At 44.2% G+C, this 21622-nt stretch overlaps 1 protein-coding gene across 7 annotated transcripts in view; it reads left to right on the forward strand.

Moving 5' to 3' along the window:
* The window catches only part of RABGAP1L (RAB GTPase activating protein 1 like), a 592969-nt gene that overhangs the window by 453046 nt on the left and 118301 nt on the right, over nt 1-21622 (forward strand). The window contains exon 1 of one of the 7 annotated variants that reach the window (XM_040984298.1): nt 10302-11252. The exons of 5 other annotated variants lie outside the window; for them this stretch is intronic. In XM_040984298.1, the coding sequence (XP_040840232.1) occupies nt 11085-11252 (168 nt within the window). In that variant the 5' untranslated portion in view covers nt 10302-11084. Of the gene's footprint in view, nt 1-10301; nt 11253-21622 lie in introns of those variants that run through there. One more of the 7 variants, XM_040984295.1, reaches the window with a different exon arrangement.

Consider the following 21622-nt stretch of genomic DNA (forward strand, 5'->3'; position numbering starts at 1 on the left):
AGCTGGATCACGTGTGGAACAACCAAGACTTCAACTGATGCCCGTGTGTAGCCAGTGCTGCAGGCTATGACTTAACTTACTAAGACGTAGCACCACACAGAGTCTTTTTTTTTTATTGTTTCTTTTTATGGCAATGGCAGATATGCAAAGAGGAGGAGAGACGGAGAGGAAGATCTTCTGTTGCTGGTTTACTCCCAAGTTCACTCTCCAAGTGGGCAAAATGCCCAGAGCTGAGCCTTTCCGAAGCCAGGACTCAGGCGTTTCAGGCCACAAGCAGGGAGCTGGATGGGAAGTGGAAAGGCTAGGCTACAAACCAGCGCCCATATGGGATCCTGGCAAAGCAAGGGATTTATAGGCTGTTGTGCCAAGCCCCACATGTAGTCCTTTTATAACAAATGCAAATGTTGGGCCTGGTGCGGTAGCCTAGCACCTAAGTCGTGGCCTTGCACATGCTGAGATTCCCATATGGGCTCCCAGCAGCCCTGCTTCCCATCCAGCTTCCTGCTTGTGTCCTGGGAAAGCAGTCAAGGACAGCCCAAAGCTTTTGGACCCTGTACCTGCGTGGGAGACCTGAAAGAGCTCCTGTCTTCAGCCTTCGGACTGGTTCAGCTCCAGCCATTGCAGCCGCTTGGAGAGTGAATCATCGGACAGAAGATCTTCCTCTCTGTCTCTCCTCCTCTCTGTATATCCACCTTTCCAATAAATAAATAAATAAATAAATAAATAAACAAATGCAAATGTCCAGTAATGAAATAGGCAGCTTCTTGAGATACCTGTCAGTGAAGATATGGAAGCAAAGACAAAGTAGCCAAAATGCTTCAGTTCTTATAATAATCAAAGCATTACATTAGAATCTGGGCACAGGATGAGTAATAAGGCATTTGTTTTGCCTCTAAGACTATACAGAATGTTATTGTATTGGCATTAATACAGAAAAGTTATTTTTCTATTTTGTTTTTAAAAATTGATTCATTTGAGGGGCCAGTGTGATGGCTCAACTGGCTAACAATGTGCCTTACAAGTGCCAGCATCCCATGTGGGCATTAGTCTAATCCTGGCTGCTCCGCTTCTCATCCAGCTCCCTCCTTGTGGCCTGGGAAAGCAGTCAAGGACAACCCAAAGCCTTGAGACCCTGCACCCTCATGGGCGACCCGGAAGAAGCTCCTGGTCCCTGGCTTGGCATCAGTTCAGCATTGGCTATTGCAGTCACCAGAGAAGTGAACCCGTGGCTGGAAGATTTTTCTCTCTGTCTCTCCTTCTCTTTATAAACCTGTCTTTCCAATAAAAATAAATAAATCTTTAGAACACATTTATTTATTTGAAACAACAGCATTGGAGAGATGAAGGGATCCAAGGAGGCAAGTTGAGATAGGGAGGTTGTGATCTCATTCTGCTGGTTCATTCATGAGATGGCTGCAGGAGCCAGTTCTAGAACTGGCTGACATCAGGAGCCAGGAACTCCTTCCAGGCCTCCCTCTGCGTGGTAGAAACACATGTGCGTGGGCCATCTGTCACTGCTTTTCAGGCATGTTAGCAGGGAGCTGGACCGGGAGAGAAGCACAGTACTGCCACGGGATGCTGACATCGCAAACAAGCCCTTCACCAGAGGCACCGCAATGCTGGCTCCTCTTTTGTATTGTAAAAACAAAAAGAATCCTCCCCTTTTTAAAAAGATTTATTTCTTTTATTGGAAAGTCAGATATATAGAGAGGAGGAGAGACAGAGACAAAGATCTTCCATCCAGTGATTCACTCCCCAAGCTACCGGAGCAGTCAGAAGCCAATCTGAAGCCAGAAGCTTCTTCCGGGTCTCCCACACGGGTGCAGGGTCCCAAGACTTCAGGCCATCCTCGACTGCTTTCCCAGGCCACAAGCAGGGAGCTGGATGGGAAGTGGTGCTGCTGGCACCCATAGGAATCCCGGCAAGAGTAAGGCGAGGACTTTAGCCATTAGGCTACAGTGCCAGGCCCAAAGGAAACCCCTTTGTAAAGCAGCTATGCCTTAAGTCTCACAAGAGGTCGGAATACTCCTCAAAAACTAGGAAAGTCTACAGAATTTTTACAGGATTTTTTTCTCTTCAAATTTCTAAGGTTTTGTAACCTGAACCGCCCACCACAGTGTCAGTTAATTATTCAGCATCTTTTATTTTGTAATTTTTATGTGCAAATTCCAATTATAAAATAATGAGGCTTATTTTCTCTGATATGTCTTTCAAGCTCAGTGTCATTTTATTTTAACCTTTTCAAGTGGTTTGACTAACGCATTCAGTTACAGTCAGCATCTAACCTCTCTTCCACATCAGAAGCAGAATTCAGACTGGAATGACAGCCCATGTGAGGGCGCAGGATTAGACTGAAGCAAGGTTGCAGTGCTATTCATTATGTCAACTTTATTTGGCCTGCTTGTTGGCTCTTATGAATTTGTCTGAAAGGGAGAAAATGGCTAGAAAAATAAACCTTTGCAATTTACCTGTCCTGGTTGAGAAAAAAATTAATGCTCTTCTATTTACTAGTGCTGTGACTGTGTTTTAAGAGTGAGCTAAAGAAGCAGGTGGTTTCATGGGACTCTCTTTCATCAGAATTTGGCTGACTTTCTTCTATTGTTAATCTGTCTAGAGTCCTTTTGTCTTCCTAAGCTCCAGCCCAGATGAACAAAATAGCTTTTGTAGATACTGTCTTCTACAAGGCTTCTTGGGAAAAAACGAAGAAAAGTATTAGCTTTCTAGCACCCAGCATGTGCTGGGCCCTTGGAGAGAATTCTTTGTATGATTATCCTGTTGATTTTACAGAGCAGTTTGTTGAGGTAGGCTGTGTTTGCACTTCACAGAGACTCAGAGATGTCAAGTAACAGGCTTGTCAAGCAACTGGTGAAGTGATTATAAAGTGATATAATACAAGATGTCCTGCTTTGCTCTTAAAGAAATGCTAATTCTCGTTACTGTTAAATCTGGATCTAGACCAGTGTCATTAATCCAAGCCCACTTCTGTCTGTGTCTGCTGTGGACCACGAGGTCGTGCCCACTTCTGTCTGTGTCTGCTGTGGACCACGAGGTCGTGCCCACTTCTGTCTGTGTCTGCTGTGGACCACGAGGTCGTGCCCACTTCTGTCTGTGTCTGCTGTGGACCACGAGGTCGTGCCCACTTCTGTCTGTGTCTGCTGTGGACCACGAGGTCGTGCCCACTTTTGTGTGTGTCTGCTGTGGACCATGAGGTCGTGCCCACTTTTGTGTGTGTCTGCTGTGGACCACGAGGTCGTGCCCACTTTTGTGTGTGTCTGCTGTGGGAAACGAGGTGGTGCTTACATCATGACCTAGTGTGCCTTCTTCCTTCCCATCATCCGTTTCACCCTGCTTTATCTTTGTGTTTAGATACTGCCCTGATTTTGAGCCTCTGTGTGTTGGAAAGGGTTTCCATTTTCCTCTTTGTAACTGCTGAAGTAGCCTCAGAGAATTGCGTTTTTGTGCTCAGTGTTCTTAATTCGAGGCCCGTGAATTAAGATAAATATGTTTTTCATTTTACGGTGGAAAACTATTTATGCCCTAAACGTGTCTGTGCCACAGTGGAGGGGCTGGAAAGAGCGCTCTCCCTGGCGAGGATCTAATTAAGGCTGCTCGCCTCCCCCGGTGCTGATGGCACTCTCAGAGTGACAGTGGCAGTCATTAGGCCAAGGCTGGGCGGCTGCTTGCCTTCCCTCTCTGCTGCTCTCACTCATCACTCTGGCATTAAGTTTATTGTGAGATAAAGGTGGTTGGGGATAAGCTATCTCTCACGTACCTGAAAGTAAAACATGAATTCCCTTGTAAAGATGTCTGCTGAGGCCACTCCCGCATTTCCATAGCAGGAAGGGGACACAGCCTTGTCCTACTAGACTGCGGTTGGTACCAGGTAAGGAGCCTGTGCGTAGAGTCCTGTAACAAAGCTCCCATTGGTCCTTATCTACTGTTGGCTTCTCCATAGTGCTTGCATCTACCTTCCGCATACAGCAGCTCGAAATCCTTCTCCTTTCTCTTGATACTTCTCTACAGTTGTTCTTTGTTAGAATTCCATGTAATCTCCCCATTCTAGGTGCTCTTGTAAGTTGCTCCTTCCTGAGTCCCTCCTGGATGTATGCACATTGCACTGCTTGAACTCCTGCTTTCCTCTTGTTGGTCTTTGGTCAGACTTACTCGTAGGATCCAAGGCAGAACACCTGGGCAGACACAAGGGAAAGTTTTTCCTCTTCTGTGTGATTTGTCTGAATTTCCTCTATTATCTAACTTGCTGTTGAACTCAGAATTTAAAAACTCTCTTGTGGCAGTATAGAAATTTTGAGAAAGCCCATATTATCGGGCCCGGCGCGGTGGCGCAAGTGGTTAAGGTCCTCGCCTTGCACGCCCGGGATCCCATATGGGCGCCGGTTCTAATCCCGGCAGCCCCGCTTCCCATCCAGCTCCCTGCCTGTGGCCCGGGAAAGCAGTTGAGGACGACCCAAAGCTTTGGGAACCTGCACCCGCGTGGGAGACCCGGAAGAGGCTCCTGGCTTGGGATCGGCATAGTATCGGCCCATTGCGCTCACTTGGGGAGTGAATCATTGGACGGAAGATCTTCCTCTCTGTCTCTCCTCTCTGTATATCCACCTTTCCCATAAGAAAATAATAAAAATAAATCTTTAAAAAAAAAAAAAAGAAAGCCCATATTATCAATTTGTTGATTCGGAAGAATTTATATTCTATTCCATTTTTTTTTTAAGTATTTATTTGGAATGTAAAGTTAGAGCCAGAGAGGGGGAGGGAAAGAAGGAAGGAGAGAGAGAGAAAGAGATTCTGTATTTGCTGGTTCACTGCCCAGATAGCTGCAGCAGCCAGAGCTGGGCTTGTCCAGAGCAGCAGCTGGGAGCTTCTCCAGTCTGCCATGTGCTGCAGGGTCCCAGGCACTTGGGTGTCTGCTGTGCTGTCCTGGGGGAATTAGCAGCCAGCTGGATTGAAAGAACAGGAGACTAGACCTGATGCCTCTTTGGGGTACCAGTGTCAGGCAGTAGCTTTACCCACTCCACCACGCCACCTGTGCCTCGCGTCCCTTTTTTGAACTGTTTTATGACTCAAAAATGTTTCCCCAAAATGTTGTGTATTTACTACTGAGTAGCTCCTTCGCATGAAATAAATTTCTGTGGTTTGGTTTGGAAGAGGGCAAGATACTCCTTGTGGAGAGTCTAGAATGCATTCTCCCATCTCACTGAGTGAGCTTATGGCTTTATTTTACCTAATACTGCCGAGTCCAGCTGCAGCCGAGTTCGGAGCTCGGGAAGGGTGCGTGGAGTCAGCAATAAAGGAAGACACGGACGCTGTCACTTGGTGTGCTCTCGCACAGCTCAAGAAGAAGCTGCCCTTTTTATTTACTCAGACACATCACAAGCTTCTACACAAATGACTAATTGTTCTGATTTTACTTCGAGATTAAGGGGGCATGTACAGACATTTGGTCACTCTGTCTGCACTTCGGGGCTAAGCAGGTGCCCCTAAAGATAATTCTGCAAAATACTGTATTCTTCAAAGCAAGCCATTATTCATTCTTCAGTAGTAGTCATGTAGCAACAACTCTTGCGATTACCTGCTAATCAGTAGTACATTCCTACCACATTTCTGTTTCTACAATTTGCCCATTATTTAATGGAAAAATAGGTTACAAGGGGAAAAATGTAAAAATCCAAGACAAAAGTTTCAAACATTAAATCCCCCTACAACTCGGCTCTACAACCCCATAAACAATGAAGCAATAATTAAAAGCATATTTCTTTAATAAAAGCATCCTTAATTCCTCTAGCTAAAAATTATAAAAGCGGCTAAAACAATTACATTTTCTGTGCTCCGAAGAAATTGTAAAGACAGGCTAGCCTTTGAGATAACAGTAGCTATATTTATCGCCATAGCATTTATAGCTCTTACTCCCATCACTCTTGTTAACATTTAGGCTATTTATCAAGCTCTTTCCCAGAAGGTGTGCTACGTGTCTGGGCCAGATTCTGGGGCAATGGTTAAGTACCCAATAAGGTATCCAGAAATGGCATGGGTTTAATTGTGCTCCTGTGTGTAAATTGTCAAAGGCCCACTCATCAAGACATTATCAGTGACATCAACTCTCAAGCTCACATCAGTTGCAAAAACTATCTCACAGGGGCAAATAACAATGCCTCAATAGATTACAGAATTCTTAGTGGGGTGCTTGAATGTCCATGTAAACAGGGGTGAGACTGCGTCAAGGTGGTCAGAGAGACTTCCGCTGGGCCTTGCCTAACAGCTGGAAGCTCCCCCGGGCCCTGCCAAGCAGGGAGCTGTTCTCTTCACACCTCCGTGTCATCCACACCTACTGCACGGACCGCAGCATAATACCAACATCCTGTTTGCAAAGGACAACCCAAAAGTAAAATCAGGAATGTAGAATTATAGAAATTTTACTGGAGAAGATGAAGGATTTTTGAGGAAAGCATGATAGAGATTGGGGAACTAAAATGCATGGCTGCTTTTTATAACTCTTTTATGTGCCATTTTATTAAACGCATCAAAATATTTTAAGTATGACTGTTTCAATCTAAGAGATTGTATTTTAAATATTATATTTAATGTCTAGCATGTATAGGTTTGTTTTTATTTGAGAGATTGGGTGAGGGAGATGAAAGATGGGATGAAAGAGAGGATCAGAGAGCGAGCTAGAGAGAGAGCTCCTATTTGATAGTTCATTCATGGCCCACGCTGGACCAGGCAGGAACCAGGAGTTTGATCCAGATCTGCTCAGTCATTTGAGGTATGCTCACTGCCTCCCAGGTTCTGCGTTAGCCAGAAGCTGGAATAAGAACTTAGCACTGGATATTGAATCCCAGGCACTTAGAGGAGGCCGACCTCATGACTCCCATCTTCCCTTCCATAGTACATCAGACACCCACACCACTACATACAATTTTAACTTGTTTTAACTTGTTTATCAGAGCCAAACCATGGTTGCTAGTTTGATTGATTTTACATCTTTCTATTTCAGATCTTTAGATAAAGTCTTTGAGCAAACATTTGACACAGTAGTTAATGCAGTGCTTGAGATGGTAACATCCCACACCCAAGTGCCAGATTTCAGTTCCAGCCTTGTTTCAGCCTGACACAGCTCCTGCTGTCACAGGCATATGGGAAACGAAACAGTGAATGTAAGTTCTCTGACTTTGTATCTGTCCCTCTAATAAAAAATGAAAAGATAAAAAGTGATTCAGAATAATTTTATAAGCTAAAGAATCATTAGATTCTTTCCTATGGAGGGCATTCAGTGTTTGGATCGTTAGAATGCGTGGTTCAAACACTGGGGACTGTTCTTCCAGTTCAACTTCCTGCTCATGCGCATCCTGCGAGGCAGCAGGTGGTGGTCCACGTGCTTGGGTCCCCACTGCGCCTGTGTGATACACAGATGACCTTCCAGACTTCGGGATCCAGCTTGGCTGTCTTAGGCTTTGGGGAAGTGAACCAGTGGATGGATAAATGACCTCGCTCTTTGCCTTTCAGATAAAATCAAGATAAACATTTGAAACATGTCAATAAAAAAATGCATGTTTCTTTTAGATGTCAAAAATGCTCCCTTGTCCTTAATAGTGAAGTGTCTAGCAGTGCTTTTCATCACACATAGCAACAGCACAGTATTTTTAAGCAAAATTTCATGCAGAATACCAGCTTGTAAGCAATGCAAAAAAGGCCTGGTTCTCTGTGTGGGGGTAATTAGGGGTAAATTTATTTATTTAGGGGTAAATAAGAAAGGTCCAGGCCTCTTCTGTCTTCTTTATCATCTCATCTTTCTAGATGAACCAACTCTTACCCTCGACAACCCATCAAACATTTCCTACAAAACCTTAGAGACTTAAAATTTGTTTTTCTATGTATGTACTATTCTAATGCTTTTGCTACTTTTGTTTAACATATTTACCTTGAATACTTCTGAAAAAATCATTTTTCACTAGTTTTTAAAGTTATTATGATTATCATTTTATGATACAGTTCCATAGGCCCTAGGATTTTCCTTACCCCCCTCCCCAAATCCTTTCTGCCATGCCACTGAAGTTCCCTGTATTATTGCAATAGTATTGTTCTTCATAAACAGTCATATGTCCATCTTTGCAGGCATGGACAATGGCAGAGAGTCCAGTATCCTACTGTCAAGATAGAGTTAGCAATTTCATTGGGAATCCACCTTTGATCTGGAAGTAGAGATGCATACTGCATTGTATCCTTACATCTGGAAAATTATTTTTATAATAAGTAAAAGAATTGGGACTGGCATGATGACTCAATAGGTTAATCCTCTACCTTGCTGTGCCAGCATCCCATACGAGTGCTGGTTCATGTCCCAGCTGCTCTACTTCTGATTCAGTTCTTACTTATTGCCTGAGAAGACAGCAGAGGATGGCCCAAGTCCTTGGGCACCAGCACTACATGGGAGACCTGGAGGAGACTCCTGGCTCCTAGTTTCAGATTGGCTCAGCTCTGGCTGTTGCAGCCATTTGGGGAGTGAACCAGCAGATGGAGAATCTTTCTGTTTCTTTCTCTCTGTAAATCTGAATTTCAAATAAGTAAACTTCACATCTCAAAATTTAACATTTTGTTAAAAATCTAATGTCAGAATAATAATAATAATTTTTAAAAATCTAATGTCAGGGCCCAAAGCCACTGATTGTGATGACAGCATCCTGTCTAGGCTCCTGTTCAATCCTGGCTGTTTCACTTCCAGTCTAGCTGGGAGGGTGGCAGAAAATGCTCCATGTGCTTAGACCTCTGCCTGCATGGGGGAGAGCTGGAGAAAGCTCCTGGCTCCTGACTCGAGCCTGACACAGCTCTGACCATTGTAGCTGTTTGGCAAGTGAACCAGTGGGTAGAAGATCGCTCTCTCTCTCTCTCTCTCCTTTTCTCTCTGTGGTTCTCCCATTCAAATAAATAAAATAAACCTTTATATATATATATATGCATATATATATAATTAATATGATGGAGGAACTTATAGAACATGGTAAGAAATTTGCTTCAAAAATAATCTTTAATTTTAAAACATTTTCCCCGAGATTTAGAAAAAGAAACCAAACAATATTTTGTTAAAAGAAACAATGTCTCTTTTAATTTCTCTCCTTTAGCCTCAATTCTCTCATTTCTTTTTTTTTTTTTTAAAGATTTATTTTTATTATTTTCTCATTGGAAAGGCGGATATACAGAGAGGAGAGACAGAGAGGAAGATCTTCCATCCGATGATTCACTCCCCAAGTGAGCGCAACGGGCCGATACTATGCCGATCCGAAGCCAGGAGCCTCTTCCGGGTCTCCCACGCAGGTGCAGGGTCCCAAAGCCTTGGGCCGTCCTCGACTGCTTTCCCGGGCCACAGGCAGGGAGCTGGAAGGGAAGCGGGGCTGCCGGGATTAGAACCGGCGCCCATATGGGATCCCGGGCGTGCTAGGCGAGGACCTTAACCACTTGCGCCACCGCGCCGGGCCCAATTCTCTCATTTCTTTAAACAAGATTAAAGAGATCTATTAAGAAACCACCTTTTTTTTTTGACATTTTGAAGCTCTTATTCGTCAGAGTAGGAAGCAAGGATTCAGGAAGGAAAATTCAAACAAACGATGAGCAGCTTGGGGAGGCCTCTTGGGCCTGAGCCTCGTCTCCGTGCTATGTGCAGCTCATCTGGAGAACCTGGCGTGCTCCTGAGATGGGGACAGTGTCAGAGCCAGGACCCCGAGCACAGAGCAGGTTAGAACAGCGCGAAGACACTACCGCACACGATCTCCGTTCGCTCGTAATGGGCTACAGTCGATTGTGCACATCAGAGAAATTAGCATAGCTCTGTAGTGTGAACACTGAACAATATTAAATGTGGATAACTATGGGTTATAGCCCTAATAAGGAAGGATTTATTTGACCAGGAATTGTCAGTATTTTGGACTATTAACAGAGTATTTACCAAAGCCCCATGCAATGAGAAAGTTAGTTTTGTTTTGAGAATCTCAATTCTAGTACCTCTTAAAATGTATATTCTTAATATTGTGTAGGTTTTTGTTCTGTACTTAGTTGTAGCCATGCTCCCCTCTGTACTGAAATGCTTCCTCACATCCTGGCATTGGGAGACATCATTTTTGCATGAACGCTTGGGCTCAAGGGTGTGTCAGCCCTCGCTCCTGGGTCCATGCCGTTATCTCACTCCAGCACCTCTCTTCAGTAATCTGAAAGGATCACTACATCAGATCAGACTTGTCTCTGCTCTCGTTATTAGAAAGCTGGAGTGAATAAAGGTCAGCCTCTTCGATGGCTGGCTGCTCTTCCTGTGAGCATCAGATGTTAGGAGAAGCTAGTTCATCTGTCTGCGGGTTTAGGATTCAACTGCAGAAGCTGTCAGACTGATTCTGATTGAAGGTGGACTGGGCGGAGGAAGCGCGGCTGTCCTATGGCTTGGCATTGGCTTCTTATTACGGCATTCTCCCCTGAGACGCACTCTGCATGCCCATTCACCTCGCTCCTTCTCTTGCCTCGCTTCCTTTCTTGCCCCTCATTACTGATTCACAGCGAGAGGCAGCAGCCAAGGCAGCAGCAGCAGCAGCAGCAGCGCTGCTCGTCACGAACCGAGGATTGCAATGAGCTCATCCTTTTCTCCTTGCAGATTCACAACTGTCCTGGCGCGCTGGCGGCGGTGGCTGCTGCCTGCTCACACACAGACACACGCAAACATTCTCTCTCACACACATGCACACTCACACGCTCTCACATGCTAGATCCTTGTAAACAGCTAGTCTGTCTTTATACATGTCTCTGAACTCTCCTGCATCACTCCTGGCCATTTTCTTGCATTCGATTGCTTTTGCTGTTTTTTATTTGCCATCAGCTTTTCATTTCATTTTCATCCACCAGTTTACTTCGGGGCTCTTGCACAGTGGATAATTAAGCCAAAATGTTTTTCTTGTGGAGGCATTAGCTGGCAGTTCCCACCACAGACTAGCTTGTGCATCCTCCGGGCAGACCTGAGCCCGGCTCTACCGCCGCAGTTGTTAGCATTGTGAGTAAGAGATCCGCTCTGCCTCACTCTGGATACCTGCCTTCTGCTCATGGAGGAAGGGGCGCCTTGCCCAGCCCCAGCTGCCAAGCTCACGCCTCCTGCCAGAAAGTCCCAGGACATGCACGACGAGAGGAACAAGCTGGTGAATGAGTACGCTTGTCGAGTGCTGGAACTCCTGGGGATGGGGCATCGTCTGTTTGTGCCTCGGCTCCTGGCGGTGAGACTGCTTTTCTTTGAACTTCGTTTGTGGGGATCTGCTGCCCTGGGTGAGAATCCTCTTATCCCTGGCAGAGGCCGTGGTCTCCTCTTTCCTCCTCTTCTCCCTAGTCTGCTGTTCAGAAGGGCTGAGTGACCGCTGCCGTGCATCTCGTCTGGAGCCTTAATTGGCTAGAAGAGATCATGGCTCTTTTCTTGGAGTCCAGGGTTACACTGGTGGCATTATCTCTGTGACAGCAAAACCATGGTTTTCTAGCTCAGCAGACTCAGCAGCAAAGCGGAATTCCTAAGTGCCTGACACAGGCATTCTGTCATTTTATCTCCAATGGGTTAAATTTCACAACAGACATAGCTACTTATCTAGACAATGTGTGGTTTGCTTTCCATCCTCTCCCCATTTGATTGCCAATTTGATTGGGGGAGGGGAAAGGGTGTAGAGAATTTTGTCACCTAAATATCTTTGGAGTAGGGAATTGTAGGTTTGTCTCCTGGCGTGATTGATCTGTGTGTCTAAAGCAGCTCGAAGGTGCTGGGTCTGTGCCCTGAGTCTGGGAAGTCAGGATTGCTTGGTACTTGATTTTTCTGAGCAAGAAAAATAATCATTCTTCCTCGTTTCCTATCAAGGGTTAAAATTAAATACCCACAATCACTGTTGCAGGGTTCCTTCTCAGTGGTTTGAGAACTGTACCTAGCAACTGTTCTGTAATATAATTGGTCTATAGGAATCCTATGCCATTATGTGGTAATAATACACAAGAATGATTAAGTTCGGTGTTGTCTATAGAATGGAATTTAATATCATTTCAGACTATTTGCCTGTTATGGGTTTCTCATATTCTAGTCTCCTCAGCACAATATTTATTTGACTAGATTTAACCGTGTTCCCTCACGTCTCACTCCAGTAAATTTCATCTCTGTTTATACTTACATTTACAATGATTAATTCCATCTTTGAGTGTAGATTTGCACGCAGATATAACCTCTTCTCTGTTACCATAACAGCTGTGTTAGGTGGCCATATACGTAAGACGTCTCCCACCCTGAAGGAGGTCTGCTTATCACTGCACCGTGAAGTCCGATGCTGTGACTAATGTGCAGTTGAAGGGGGTGTTTTTTAAAGAAATCTGGTTCTCTTTCAGTAAAAGAAGAAATCAGAACAGCTCAGTACATATGTTTTCGTGCCCAGGCGAGGTTATTATCTTCCAAATCCCATTTTTAATAAAAGAGAGAACTGAAGAGTCATTATTCCATTGGAAAGGAGTTTTGTTTCATTTTGTTTTAAGTGATATAAGAAGCATTTTATTTCAAGAGTCTAGACACAATGAAGTTTTAAAACACATTTCAGTAAATTCCCTGCCCCTCTTAGGGATCAGTCATGGTTTAATATATTTACATATCTTAAAAGACTACACAACTTTGTGACTCAGGGGTGGCTTCCCTTGGTAACTTTCCGGTAATCCTCTGTTTGGCATTGATATTTTTCCATTCATTGAAGGAAAACATAAATTGATAGCTAAGAAGAGCTCTCCTACTGAAATCTACTTCAGAGGTGAATACAGACTGCCTCTAGCCAAGACAAACTTCAGCAGTTAGACTCACACAGGGTCGAGTCTCCCCCTTGAGACATTGGGGGATCATCCTACGCATCTGTATATGCACTGGTACAGAATTTGAGGGTTGCCAAGTTAGGTGTCTGAGGAGAGGGCTTCTCCAAGGTTGCTGTCACTCTTAGTATTCAGAGCCTAGATGGGGGTGCTACTTGGATTCCGTGTGGAAGGTACATGCGTGTTGTCTCAGGGCCGATGGAACCCTCTGACTATTACATACAGTTGTACTTGGAATATGATTCATGAATCAGAAACGATCTACATTTCATGAAATCATATACCTTTTCTTAGTTAGGACTTTTATCCAAAGAGTAACTACTCACAGTTCAGTCCGCATGCCACCACCTTGTGTTCTCAGACCAGCTGATGATGTGGTATTGATGGCTAATCCACATGGGGAAGTCCTGGAGGAATCCTGCCTCGTGTTGAAATCTTCCCAGCTCTAGTCAAGAGGGCAAGCACCGAAGTTTTAAGATGTGCCTCTGGTTTTTTTAATCAAATTTTAAACATGGATACATATTGTACAAACATGCATGAATATTTTATTTAAAGATTGCAATGTTTTCCATTGTAAGACAGGTAACTTTAAAAAGATAAGTGGATGGGGATACACCCAGACCGCATTGAAGATGTGGATGTTGGGGCTTATTCATTGTTCCCTGATTGACAGCAGGGTCATCCAGCTACCAGGACGCTGTGCTCCTGTGACTCTTGGTTAGAAGGAAGCCAAGTTGAATAAAGGAAACACATTGGGGATTTTTGCTTATCATCCTGTAAAGGCACACCACATAGAGCAAGACTTTCCTTTAATAAGCCAGATATAAGTACTTCATTTTAGATACAACCTAAGTCCTAATTTTACTTTAATAAGCCAGATATAAGTACTTCATTTTAGATACTACTGTAAGTCATAAATGTTATATGCAGAGTCACCAGCCATGTTTCTTCAGTGAAATTAAACAACCAAAGCAAGAGATAGAAATATCCTAAATACTAGCTAACTAATATCACTTCTTTTAAATCCTGTGCAAAAACTCTCACATTTCTTTCTCTTTTGTTTTAATCGAATAACCTGAAAGAATAAACCCTAGACCTTAAATAATGATGTTATCACCCAAGAATAGTGAGGAGGTTGGAATAGAAGCATCTGGAGCTAACATTGAGATGCTAGAACTGTTTCCACCTACTGAAGTAAGAAAGTATCACTTGAAAATGTGGCACCATTGCACTGAATTTTTCAGTGGGAAAAAACACATTCAAAATGGTATCAGCAGGAGCACCTGGCCGCAGTCCATATTCTCTAAGTGCATGAAATTTGGAAAAAGTAGAACTTCTGCTTCGCTCATGTTTACGATCTCCCTTTTCCCCTCTGAGTATTTTTCTTTTTGAATATGAATAAAATGTGATTGTCACAGCATTGCACAGTAGAAGTACTTTGGCCACAGTTTCAGTACTGATCTGCTGGGTGTTTTCACTGTGAATATATAGACCTCCCCACGCAAGCAGGCTATAGCCAGCCGATGGGAACTACGCTTTCATTTCAGTAACATTCTCTCACTTTGGTTTGGTTTGGTTTGGTTTGTGTTGTTAATTTGTAGATGTGCTTTTTTAAAAAAAAAAAAAGATTTTTATTTGGAAAGCAAAGTTACACAAGAAGACAGGGAGAGAGAAAGAGAGAAGGCGGGAAAGAGAGGTCTGTCTGCTGGTTCACTCCCTAAATAGCCACAATTGCTGGAGCTGAGCCAATCCAAAGTCAAAAGCCAGGAGCCAGGAGCTGCTTCTGTTTCTCCCACATGGGTTCAGGGTCATCCTCCACTGCTTTTCCAGGTCATAAGCAGTGAGCTGGACTGGGAGTGAAGCAACTGGGATGGACTCAGATTAGCACCCAATACTGCTCTTCCCTCACTTTTGTTATAAAAGCAATATAAAAAAATTAAGAATTTTGCTATTTCAATGTTGGGATCCTGTATAGTGAACATGGACAGTGATGATAACCCTGAAGCCAACACAATCTCCTTGAGTACTTGGTTTTGTTCTTCAAGTATTATCTGATTTTTAGGGATATATATTATTTTTATTCATGAGAGAAGATAAACAGGAAGACAGAGAGATATTGTCATCAGCTGGTTCACTCCCTTATTTGCCTCCCCCAAGAGCCAGGGCAGGCATCAGGAGCCAGGAACCACCAGGGCAGGCATCAGGAGCCACCAGGGCAGGCATCAGGAGCCACCAGGGCAGGCATGAGGAACCACCAGGGCAGGCATCAGGAGCCAGGAACCACCGGGGCAGGCATCAGGAGCCACTGGGGCAGGCATCAGGAGCCACCGGGGCAGGCATCAGGAGCCACCGGGGCAGGCATCAGGAGCCAGGAACCACCAGGGCAGGCATCAGGAGCCAGGAGCCACCCAAGGCAGGCATCAGGAACCACCAGGGCAGGCATCAGGAGCCAGGAGCCACCCCATGCCCTCACCTGCTGCCGCCCAGGGCAGGCATGAGGAACCACCAGGGCAGGTATCAGGAGCCAGGAGCCACCAGGGCAGACATCAGAAGCCAGGAGCCATCCCATGCCCTCACTTGCTGCCGCCCAGGCTGGCATTAGAGGAAAGCTGCAGTCAAAAGCCAGAGCAGGGAATTGAACTCCCGGTACTTTGATATGGGAGGCCTGTGTTTTAGCTGTTAAGACTAAAGATCTTCTCACAAATGGATACATTTTTAAAACTTGAGTCTTGCCATCAAAGATCATATGTTAGAAGCCTCTCCTCATTGTCAGAGAGAGTATTAGTATTCATATAATTATAAACTAAATGATAGCCATTAATTCTATTATCTCCATAATGGGTATGGGTGAGGACCGTATAGCCCTGATTGAAAAAATGTTTTTATTTCCATAGAAAGAATTACCACCTATATTATAAACTACTAATGTTAAATTTATCTGTAGGTGTTGTAGATCCGGTATATTTAACAAAATACTACATACATGATGCTAGAAATTTTAGTAAATGTATGAAAGATGTATGTGTGAAGAACAGGAAGACGAGTAAGGTAACAGAATGTTAATCATGCTTGTATTTGTATGGCAGGGCATGGTGTTGGGATTTGTAAGAATATGTATATGTTTTCTATGGAGTAGGTGTTACAGGACAGCGGATTGAGTTAGCACTGGGAGTGCCCACGTCCTGTATCAGCATGCCTGGCTCTTGTCCTGGCTCCTGGACACTTCCACAGCAGTTCCTGAGGGGGTTTGTAGGTGATGACCCACGTGCTTGGATTCCTGCCACGCACCTGGGAGATCCAGGTTGGGCTCCAGGCTCCTGGCTCTGGCCTGGCCCGTCCCTGGCTGCTGTGTGCAGTGGAGGAGGCGATCAACAGTAAGTCAGCAGATGAAGTCTCTTTCCTGTGTCACTCTGTTTTACAAATAAATCAATATTTTTTAAAAGTCTTCCTTCTTTTGAGGCTGAGGCCTTAACATAAACACACACTATCATTGGAAAATAAAATATTATTTTAAAAAAGCTGAATGGAAGTCCGGTAAGCCATAGCTCTGTTCTTAATCTGTGAACAAGAAGTATCTAAGCCTCGCTTGTAGAGGGGAAACCCTTTTAGATGCAGTTGTCAGAAAATGGAGAGTTGGTCTCATGAGCTCAGAATCTGCTTAAGGTGTTACAGTGGCCTTTGAGTTGATGGTAATCATGGAGTCCTCTTACAGATAGAACGTTGAAAAACATAAAATTAAAAATAAAAAAGCAGATAGAACGTTGAAGAGAACAGCCCAGGAGAATCAAAGTAGGACTTCGGGTTGCCTTCTAGAATGCTGGAAAACAATGTTTCTGTTTGTGTGTTTTATACTGAGTAGCATTTCTTTCATTCACAATGACATTGGCTACTTCTAATCCATGGGAAAAGTATACATTCTTATTGCTTAGACTGCTTTATAGAACTAAAGATGTCAGCGAGATCAAGGTGCTATTTTTTAATCGCTCAAATATCAGCCTCTGAGCCTACTGAGCAGCACACAGACTTCCCAAACTAGCATCACTTGCATTATTTGTTTGGGAGTTTGTAAAATATGCCAATATGCCTCAACTTGCTTCATTTTCAGAATCTTCAGCTTGAAAATGCTCCCATTTGGAAAGAGGGAAAGTCATTCAACACCATGAGTAGCTAGAGTTTAACTGGAATGAATTTAGTCTCTCTTTTTTTACAACCTTGTCTGAATACCTTCAGTGTGCCACTTCCTCCTGAAGCTAGGGCGAGAGAAATGGGAAATTTCTGTATGTTGTGTGTCTGAGCCCACTGCTCCGTGGTTGTCAACACTGCTTTCTTCTCGTGCTTGGCGGCTGGACAAGCCATATGATCTGTGAAGAGTGGCACAGGGCTCTCTGGGCTCTGGAGTGTGAAAGCTCTTCCTTAGCGGCTGAAGTCTTCCCCTGATGGAAGGTCTGTTGCCTCCTCTGAGATTACAGAGGTCCTCCGGACAGCACCTGTACCAGTGCGGCCATCTCTGCCAGACCAGGCTGTATTAGAATGTAGGATTTGGCATTCGTGGCACCAGAATTCTACTTCTGTATGAATTCAAAGGCTAGACTTGAAATTAGGCCTTCAGCAGTATAAGAAAATTAGGTGGCCAAGCCGCTGCCTGTAGACAAGGGATTGTCACCTTCCATACATGGGCATTTGTTTCTGGATAGCTAAAGTTAGTTAGCCCAGAAGTACCACCTAGACCTTCTGGTGGTACAGAAGGGCTAAACCACTTCCCTTACAAACCCAGTTGGCAGCCTGTCTTGAGTTTTCTAAGCCATCACCGGACAGCTAACCGCCATACCTATACCTATGAAAAGGCAGGCTAGGGATGTTGTGTGGCTGCTGCAGCTGGTGGCTGCGTGTATTTCTAATGGTTCTGCAGTTGATAACTTAGTTGGAGGGGTCTCTGTCAGACCGCCTTTCCCAGCTCAGGTGAACTGACAGCATATTAAGCATTCTCTCCATTGCTTCTTGCTACTGCAGCTATGTTTTTAAGAGGGAGGAAACAAATCTAAGATGGACTGAAATGTTGTATTTTTTTCTCTATTGCCACTGTTGGCCTAGTTTTACCTTCTGTTTATCAATATATTTTTGCACCTGAAGCTGGGCCAATCTTGAGAAGCTGTCTGGTATGTTAATTAATTAATATATTCTTTTCTTTTACATTTTCTTGTTTAAACAGTAAAAGAAAAATGATATTTATGGCGAAACAGAGATAGAAGTAGATTGTGCTCACTCATCCTGTAACAAGTGTAATTGTCTCCTGTGTTCTGGAGGCCGTTTTTGTTGCAGTGGAGCCAGCAGGGAACAGAATCAACAAGGCAGAGAGCAAAGCAAGCGTCCCCAAGAGAGGAGCAGAGGATGTACAACTAGGCAGTACTTGGTGGGGCTTGGGTTTCAGGATGAAGAACCTGAGTGCTCAGTTCTTAAATCAGGGCTATAATGTAGATGACAAAAATATGATATTCTTGTAAAGATCTGGGAGAATATTCTAGGGAGAAGAAACAGTAAGGGCAGAACATCAGTTAGTAACTGAACTTGGAAACAGCGCGATTTGATGAGGCTGTAGGGGAGGCACAGTGTCAGATCTGGAAAGCCTCGTGGACCCGAGTGAGGAGTTGGAGTTTTATTGTGAGCACAGTGGAACTCTGAGAGGCCTTTACAACAAGGGCATCACCTGGTTTTCAGGGCAGTAGGATGTGGGAAACAAGAGTAGGAAGAGGGAAGCTGGGCAGCAGGTAGTTCCCCGGAAGTAACAGTGGCTTAGACCAAGCTAGTGATTGCAGGAATTCAGGTCCTACTATGAGCAGGCGCTTCTCTGACTTGCTATGTAGTTGTTTTTTTTTTTTTTTTAAATTTCTTTATTTTTATTGCAAAGTCAGAAGTACAGACAGCAGGACAGAGAGAGCAAAATCTTCCATCTACTAACTTACTCCCCAATGGGCTGCAACGGCTGGAGCTGAGCTGATCTGAAGCCAGGAGTCAGGAGACTCTTCCAGGTGTCCCACATGGGTGCAGGGTCCCAAGGCTTTGGTGCTGTCCTCAACTGCTTTCCCAGGCCACAAGTAGGGAACTGGATGGGAAGTGTGGCTGATGGGATATGAATTGACGCCAATATGGGATCCTGGCATGTGCAAGGCGAGGACTTTATCCGCCTGTTATATAATTTTCCATGCAATCTTTAAGAAATTTTTTCAAAAGATTTATTTATTTAGTTTTCATTTGAGAGGCAGTGACAAAGTGGATGAGACAGAGAAAAGGATCTTCCATTCACTAGTTTACTCCCCAGGTGGCCACAGAAGGAAAGGCTGGGCTAGGCTGAAGCCAGGAACTTGAAACTCCCTTTGGGTTTCCCTCCTGGGTGAAGGGGTCCCTAGGTGTTGGCCCACTTCCTGTTGCTGTCCAGACACATTAGAAAGGAACTGGGTTGGAAACAGAGCAGCAACTCTTTGGTCCCAGATGCCAGTATCGTCGTAATGCAGCCCCATAGTCTCCACTGTTAATCAGCATTACGTTTGTATTAAAATGTAGTCATATTTCGGAGTTTTTAAATTTAATTTTTGTATTTTTCTTTCTTTTTTTAACTGCTTTCTTTTATTATTATTATTATTATTATTATTATTTTATTGGAAAGGCAGATATACAGAGAGGAGAGACAGAGAGGAAGATCTTCTGTCCGATGATTCACTCCCCAAGTGAGCGCAACGGCCGATGCTATGCCAATCCGAAGCCAGGAGCCTCTTCTGGGTCTCCCACACAGGTGCAGGGTCCCAAAGCTTTGGGCCGTCCTCGACTGCCTTCCCGGGCCACAGGCAGGGAGCTGGAAGGGAAGCGGGGCTGCCGGGATAGAACTGGCGCCCATATGGGATCCCGGGCATGCAAGGCGAGGACCTTAACCACTGCGCCACTGCGCCACTGCGCCACTGCACCGGGCCCAAATTTTTGTATTTTTCATTTTGTGTTTACTTGAGGCAGGGAGACCGATCTTTCCAGGTGGTGGTTCACTCTTTAAATGGCCACGCCAGCCAAGGACTGAGCCAGCAGTGCCAGCGTCCCACGGGGGTGGCAGGGATACACCTGTGCCAGCCTCACCTGCTGCCTTCCAGTGCACACATTAGCAGGAACCCAGGATCTGAAATGGAGCCAATGGGATGCTGGCATTGCAAGGAACATTTTAACTGCCAAATGCTGGTCTTAAAGTAATATTCAGAACTAGGGTATAGATTGGAAACCATATTTTGAATTTCTGAAGTTTCAGGTAACTGAATGCTGACTCTAAGACACTCAATTACTTTTGTGTCTCCTTCTATTTACACACGCTACCTGAATTCATAATATTTATTGTGGTGTTTATTGTCCTTTTGCAAAAGCGTTGCTGAGGTACGGGTGAATTAAGCTGCCGTCAGTGAGACCAGCACACTATGCGGTTGCGGCTTTCTTTCTGGCTCCCTGCTTGTGTGCCTCGAAAGGCCGGGACAGTAACCCAAGTATTTGGGCCTCTGCACCCGCGTTGGGGGACCCAGAGGGAACCCCTGGCCTCTGGCTTTGGCCTGACTGTTGTTAGACGTGGCAGCCAGTTAGGGAGTGAGTAGGGGGAGACCTCTGTCTCTCCCCACCACTTCTCTCTAACTCTGCCTCCAAATAAGTCAGTAAGTCTTTGAGAAACAAAATGTTAAGAAAATGTAACAAGATATCAGGGAGAAAGAACCTGATAAACATTTTGTTTCCTTTTAGTCTTTTTTCTGTGCATACATTTGTTTCCAAGTGGCTATTATATATTTAGAGGTTTTTTTATGTGTATATATTAAAGACAAAGTGAGAGAGAAGGAGTGGAGTGTGGGAAGTAGGGGGCTAGGGGGTGGAGATCTTTCATCCACTGGTTCATTTTTAAAATAAATTGTGTAGGGCCCGGCGGCGTGGCCTAGCGGGTAAAGTCCTCACCTTGAACGTGCCCGGGATCCCAGATGGGCGCCAGTTCTAATCCCGGCAGCTCCACGTCTCATCGAGCTCCCTGCTTGTGGCCTGGGAAAGCAGTCCAGGACGGCCCAAAGCCTCGGGACCCTGCGCCCATGTGGGAGACCCGGATGAAGTTCCTGGCTCCTGGCTTCGGATCAGCGTAGTATCGGCCGTTGCGTTCACTTTGGGAGTGAATCATCGGATGGAAGATCTTCCTCTCTATCTCGCCTACTCTCTGTATATCTGACTTTGTAATAAAAATAAATAAATCCTGTTTTTAAAAAAATGTTTATATATTAAAAAATAAATAAATAAATAGATTGTGTAAGCAATAGTTTTCATAAGAATTCTTTTCTTCGCTAGGTTTTTCATAGCATTTTAAAGGTATCTGATCAATTTCTTATTTTCTTCATTTGAGCTACTCTTTGTAGTTGAAAAATCCAACTTCCCATTAGGTATTCATTATGTTACTTTGATGAACTTCGGTTATATTATTTATGTCTTCAGCTGGTTATATAATAATATCCTTGAAAGAACCAAGATAAAGGCAAAGATTAGTCCCAGAACTTAATTTTTTCCCCTGTTTTTGGTCTCATTTTTGTAACTATTCCTGGTACCATCCTAACCTTCAGGTAATATTAATTGGTATGTTAGTTTGTTAATTAATTCTTTTTTTTTTTTTTTTAAGATTTATTTTTATTATTTTTTATTGGAAAGGCGGATATACAGAGAGGAGATACAGAGAGGAAGATCTTCCGTCCGATGATTCACTCCCCAAGTGAGC

This window comes from Ochotona curzoniae, unplaced genomic scaffold (genome assembly GCF_017591425.1).
Source record: "Ochotona curzoniae isolate NIBS_2020 unplaced genomic scaffold, NIBS_Ocur_1.0 contig_4105, whole genome shotgun sequence".
In the NCBI taxonomy this organism is placed as follows: domain Eukaryota; kingdom Metazoa; phylum Chordata; class Mammalia; order Lagomorpha; family Ochotonidae; genus Ochotona; species Ochotona curzoniae.